The 6,965-nt window shown below is 27.7% G+C and overlaps 1 protein-coding gene across 2 annotated transcripts; it reads left to right on the top strand.

Annotated features, from left to right (window-relative positions):
* Positions 1–335: 335 nt before the first annotated feature.
* LOC124846655 (protein DETOXIFICATION 43) lies at positions 336–6,965 on the top strand. Of its 2 annotated transcripts, none has more exons than XM_088100558.1 (12): positions 336–517; positions 1,062–1,183; positions 1,923–2,216; positions 2,678–2,859; positions 2,995–3,130; positions 4,105–4,201; positions 4,279–4,379; positions 4,623–4,786; positions 5,827–6,015; positions 6,104–6,199; positions 6,360–6,481; positions 6,747–6,965. In XM_088100558.1, the coding sequence occupies exons 1-12, from the start codon at positions 441–443 to the stop codon at positions 6,799–6,801; spliced, it is 1,635 nt and encodes a 544-aa protein (XP_087956684.1). In that variant the 5' UTR covers positions 336–440; the 3' UTR covers positions 6,802–6,965. The 2 variants fall into 2 exon arrangements, with proteins under 2 accessions (XP_087956684.1, XP_087956683.1); XM_088100557.1 differs by having other exon boundaries at positions 2,675–2,859.

Here is a 6,965-nt window from a genome sequence, read left to right as displayed (position 1 = left end):
TAGGAGATGAAATATATAGTAGCATAGTTTAACTGAGGAAGGTTCCAGCTGTGAACAAGACAAAACTATGATGCTTGTAAATGGTTCATTATTTTGCTCTTGCATATCCCAAAACCACTCCTATAAAAACCATCACTTCTCTAGTCATCTTTCAACACCATAAAGGTATCTCATTACTATCTTCTTACCTTAAATTTCTTCTATTATTTCCATGCACAGTAGTCATCGTCATACATATATATTTCTTCTCTGTTGTCATTATTAATGTGAACATTTAACATTAATATTATCGAACGATCTCAAACACAACTTATGATTTTATTATATATACTTCTGCAGATTCTTGTCGTTGAGGATTTTCTCCCTCTGAGATCAATTTGTTCAAACACTTCTTCTGCATAGTTTTTTCACTTCTGCTGTGAGTTCATCAAAATTCATTAATGGAAGAGAATGGTAGTTCCAATGAACCAAACAACAACTCAAACTGGCCTCTCTTCATTTTCTTCAAAGGTGCAAGGTGTGATATTATATTCATAATTTAAATATATATATATATATATATATATATATACATATATATATATATATATATATATATATGACATCACTTATTTTTCTTGTAAGAGAAGATTTGCTGTCTAAAATACAGAAAGAAAGTTCTGAAAACAAACTCTTCAATATAGTCATCAGGCACACTATTTTGTTGACTGAAGTTTATTATAAATATCTTAAAGAAATGTTGTGTTCTGAATTTTTATTATTTGTTTGAATAAGTTTTAGCGAGTGTTCTGTGAAAAAGTTAAAAGAGTTTCAACGAATAAAACAATATGATTAATAATAAAATATTAATATTATTGAAAGTTCATTTACTTTGCTATGCATGTATAATGATATATTCGATATATGGGGAAAATTCTTTGACCTATAGTTACATTATTGCATTTACATTGTGAAAGCTCTTATCTGATAAGCATTAATGTAGTTTTATAAATGAAGTATAATTAATAATAATATATTTTCTTGATTCTTCTAATTAATTAAATTAACTAATTTAAATGTAGGCATGTTTTCAAGCTGGATGCACTTTCTCGGGAGATATTAGGGATTGCCTTTCCCGCAGCACTAGCCGTTGCAGCTGATCCAATTGTTTCTCTAATTGACACAGCTTTCATAGGCCACTTAGGTATTTATTTATAATATATATATATATATATATATATATATATATATATATATATATATATATATATATATATATATATATATATATATATATATATATATATATTATAGCCTCTTCCATGCACATTCAACCATCCATGGTTATGAGTAGCCCCAAATGGGTTAATAGGGAGTTAGGTCAAAAAATCATATTCAATTCAAATCTCTAAATAAATAATGTTAACTTTGTAAGAGTTTTTTTTAAAAATAAAATAAAATTCTTCGGATTAGTTTAATGAAATTAAAGGAGATTTTAAATTTAACATATAAACGGGTTAGTTTTTAACTTATTTTATCAGCTCTTTACAAAATTTTTATTTTTATATACACTTAGAAGGTGTGAAAAGTATACATTCTCATATATGTGAGGAGTTATTTTCTAATCCTATTACAATTTCCATTTTATCCTCTCTTTTTTTTTAATATTCCTAGAATTATAAAAGTTAGACAACTACTTTTTTGTTTGAAAAAAATTTGAATAATATTTTTTGTAGAATGTGATTCCTGAAAATTTAACTTTTACACAAATTATTCCTGGTGATATATACCTTACTGTGGTAACTTCATTAATTAATCAGGAGTTCATTAGAAATATAGCATAAAATCATAATCATAAGCTTAATTATTAATTCCTTATAATTTGAATCATCTGACTTTTTTTTTTCTCAGTTGAAGCTAACATTTTGTTTTGATGTGTTCAGGACCTGTGGAACTTGCTGGTGCAGGAGTTTCCATTTCTTTGCTCAACCAAGTTTCAAGAATCGCCATTTTTCCTCTTGTGAGCATCACCACTTCATTTGTGGCTGAGGAAGATACTCTTGAAAAGCTGAATGCTCAAAATGGTAACAAATCAAAGCTCAAAGAAGTGACTATGCCAGAAGATCAGATGCTTCAAGACTTGGAAAAAGATACCCTCAAAGAGAATATTATCACTTCAGCAAAACCTGTGGAAAATAATAATGCTACAAGGGACAACGACACAGAAACTGGAGATGGTAATTTTTCTCTCATAATCCCTTTTTTTATTATTTTCAAATATCAAGAAAATCTTTTAATTTTTATTTTATCATCTCTTTTTTTACATATTTGAATTTATTTAGATCAAGTTTTATATTTTTTCTTATACTCTTACAAATATTTTAAAATAGACTGGGTGGAAATAATGGTTTGACTTTGGTTCAACTGATAATGATTAAATTGTATATTAAATGCTAAATAATATTTTAAGTAGTAAATAAAATTATTAAAAATCTGGATTTTAAACTATAAACTAATGTAGATGATTACATTATATGTTTCATATATAAAATAACGAGTAAACGTATATGATAAAATAATTGATACTTGAAATGTTTAACTTATTTATGATTAGTTATATATGTCTATAGTCTTTAAATATAAGTCTCATTATATTTAAAATAATTGATACTTCAAATGTTTCACTACCTTTCAGAAGGCAACAAAAGTATCTGCAAGTCTTCATGGATTACTAAGAGTAAGAAGAAAGTTGTAAAGAAGAAGAGACGTATTGCTTCAGCATCAACAGCACTACTTTTTGGCACCATCCTTGGTTTTATTCAAACTGCTCTTCTTATATTTGCAGCAAAACCTCTCTTACGTGTTATGGGTGTGAAACCAGTAAGATTCTTTCTTTATATAATTTCTATGTTATATTTGAAAAGGGTTTAATATTTTAATTATGTGATGCTTTTACAAGTTAAAAAATTGTATGATGTTCATGGTTAATCACAGTGAATTTGTTCCTTCGTTTAGGATTCTCCAATGCTAAATCCAGCAGAAAAGTACTTAAAACTGAGAGCCATTGGAGCACCTGCAGCGCTTCTCTCCTTGGCCATGCAAGGAATCTTTAGAGGGTTTAAGGATACAACAACTCCACTATATGTCATTGGTAGGTTGAAATTATATAGATACATAGGATAGGATGGCAAAAAGAGTCAAATTCAACGGATCAATCCAACATTCTCACCAAAAAGAGTGAGTTCAAACAGTGTTTTCAATCTAGGAGTCCAAACTAACAACCTCACATGCTAATCCCACAGTCCAACTTCATTACATTAATACAGTCCGATTCTTTTATCACACAACAAATTTTTTGAAACACCTAAATTTTTTACATTTATTTGACACTATCCTTACTTATTTTTCACTCTCTTTTTTATTGAAACAATACAAAAATTTACACTTTTACAACCATTTTACTCTTGTAGTATGTGTCAAATGAATGTAAAAGTGTGTCATAGTATCATTACTCTTTCTTATATCCAGACCCATGAGGCCTGTCCTTTACTCTTTTCCATTTTGTCATTTGTTTATAGAGTAAGAGTATTATGATACACATTGATATTCATTTGACACACCTAACAAGTGTAATAGTCTTAAAAGAGTGAATTTTTGTAATTTTACAAGAAAGAAAAAAGTAAAAAATAAGAAAAGATAGTGTCAAATGAATGTAAAAAAAATTATGTATGTAAAAGTATGATTTTTTTTATTTATATTAAATTGAAGAATCCCTATTATTTTGTGTTTTGTCTCTCTATTATGTGACTTCAGCTACTGTTTTATCTCCTTTCAAGTTTTTAAATTTCCTCTATTTTTGGCAATCCGACATCAGTGTATGAAAAATAAAAAATTTATTCCATTTTCATGTGATATTAAATTTTCGATTACAGAGTAAAGTTTAATCCGTTTTTAGTTGAAGGATCAATATCGAGTAAAACTTAAACAGATTGGATTAATCCGTTTTACAACTCTATAGATATAAATATATATATATATATATATATATATATATATATATATATATATATATTCAAAAAAGGTCTCCTTTTTATCCTAACGCGGTTCATTATTTGTTGGTTTTAGTTTCGGGATCTATATTCAATGTCATCTTGGACCCAATTCTTATTTTCACATTGAAATTAGGCATCAAAGGTGCAGCCATTTCACATGTTCTTTCTCAGTAAGTCTAATACTTTGTTTGAATTTGAATACTAATTGTTCATCATATATGTTCTTACAAAACTGTAACACTTGCAGGTACATGATGGCAATCACTCTCTTACTGATATTAATGAAAAAAGTGCATCTCCTACCTCCAAGCATAAAGGATTTGCAGATTTTTAGATTTCTTAAAAATGGTAAGGCCATGTTGAGATTGCATATTCTTAATATTATTGGAGTAAAAAAAAGTAAAACATTAAGAAAAAATACATAGAAATTAAACAGAAAACAGCATGATATATACCTGTGTCAGAATATAGGTTAATCTGATGAACAACCAACTGGTACTGCATAAAACTGTCACTTATTTTTCTTCATATATTACATTATTGAATGATATAGTTGATATGTTTTTTTTTTTTTGAATTTCTATGTTGCAGGAGGATTGTTGATGCTGAGGGTGATAGCAGTGACATTTTGTGTTACCTTGGCAGCGTCATTAGCTGCAAGGCTTGGTTCAATTCCCATGGCTGCATTTCAGACATGCCAGCAAGTCTGGTTTACATCATCTCTTCTTGCAGATGGTTTAGCTGTTGCTGTTCAGGTAATGCCGTATAATAAATTTGTTTATAAATTATATATAGGTTTAATAGCCAATTTAGTCCTTACTTTGGTTGAAAAATCTCAATTTAGTCCCTCGTTATAAAAGTGTTTTGAATTAGTCCTAACTTTTAAAATAGTGGGTCAGATTGGTCCTTTCTGTTAAATATAAGTTAACAAAATTAATGGATGATGATGTGACACAACTTAAAGCTAACGAGGGACCAATCTAACACATCAGCTTTAAGCTGTGTCACATCATCATCCATTAATTTCGTTAACTTATATTTAACGAAAGGGACCAATCTGACCCACTATTTTAAAAGTTAGGACTAATGTAAAACACTTTTATAACGAGGGACTAAATTGAGATTTTTCAACCAAAGTGGGGACTAAATTGGCTATTAAACCTTTTATATATATATATATATATATATATATATATATATATATATATATATATATATATATATATATATATATATATATATATATATATAGTTTGGAAACATTTCATCTTTAATTTTTGTTTTTGTTTTTTATTTATAATTACAAAAATATTATATATTTTAGTTATGTAGATTGGAAGTATTCACATGGCCAATGTTGAAATTCAATTGAAAAAAACTAAAAAAAGCATTTAAATAAAAAAAAACTAAAAAAAGAAACTTGGTGAAAAACATTAGAACAGTGACAAAAAACAGTTATTAAAAATGTATGATAAAATATCATTAGTTTATTTGTCATTCGTTTTAAATATTAAACACATTATTATTAGTAAATATTTATTTTAAATTTTTCTGTACTTTATATATGTATAGAGTTAATTAATATTGGTTTTTAATATTAGAATTAGAATTATAATATTATGAACTTTACTATTATTTATATATTATTTAATTATTATCATTAATTTTTATTAATTATCCTGAACTATTAAATCATAAAACTATATCGACTGTTAGTAACTAGTTCAAATAAATGAAATTTGTGCAATAAATTAAAATGAAATAAATAACACTAATCAGTTTCCCTTCTTGACAGGCAATTCTAGCTTGTTCATTTGCTGAAAAGGACTATAAGAAAACAACAGCAGCTGCAGTAAGAACACTGCAAATGGGTTTTGTTTTAGGAACGGGTCTCTCTCTTGCTGTTGGACTTGGATTATACTTTGGAGCTGGAATATTCTCCAAAAATGTTCATGTTGTGCATTTAATTAAAATAGGCATCCCGGTAATAAATATTATTTAACAACAAATCAAATATCAAAACCATGATAATCATAATTATCTAATTTCCTTCATATAATAATAATTCTCAGTTTGTGGCTGCTACTCAACCAATAAATTCTTTAGCCTTTGTGTTTGATGGAGTCAACTATGGAGCTTCTGATTTTGCATACTCAGCATGCTCTCTCGTAAGTTCACACATGCCATTTTTTCATTCTCTATGATATTTTGCATCTTTTTATCCAAATTTATTCATTCTTTGGTTATGTTGGATATTTATCGATGGTTCATTTTTAAAATTAAATTAAAGATAAAGTAAATCTTTAATAAATTTCTTTGTTTGCCCAGGTGGTGGTTTCCATAGTAAGTGTAGCCATAGAATTTCTTCTCTACAGGGCCAAACATTCCATTGGGATTTGGATTGCATTAACCATATATATGACTCTTCGAATGATGGCTGGTGTATGGAGGTAATTAAACTTTGCATGTTATACACATCTTCCTACTGCTTTAATTTTCATGATACTATAACTTTTCTTGCAGTAAACATAAGCATGAAAAATAAAATTTTAAAAAAAGGAATTTAATCACACTTTGTGATATACAGAAGAACTGCTACACAAAATAGAAGTAAAAAACTTCAATATTTTTTAATAGTAATAATAGCATAATCTAAAATGTATATATATACAAAAACCTAATTGGTTGGATCGTGCTTCATAATTGGACATGCAGGATGGGAACTGGGACAGGACCATGGCGCTATCTCAGAGGTTGTTCATTGACTTAGCACATATTATGTAATGACCAGACAAATTTTGTAGTCAAGATCTGATTTCATATCACGTTCTCACTTTCCCCTTATACATAGCAACTTTATTATATATTTTTGTAATACATCTAGGTTTGCTTCATTCACACTTATTTTTTTACTTTTTGTAATACATCATTGTT

The sequence above is a fragment of the Vigna umbellata genome, chromosome 10 (genome assembly GCF_029865625.1).
Source record: "Vigna umbellata cultivar VRB3 chromosome 10, Vumbellata_1.0, whole genome shotgun sequence".
In the NCBI taxonomy this organism is placed as follows: domain Eukaryota; kingdom Viridiplantae; phylum Streptophyta; class Magnoliopsida; order Fabales; family Fabaceae; genus Vigna; species Vigna umbellata.
This window is presented reverse-complemented; position numbering and strand designations above follow the sequence as displayed.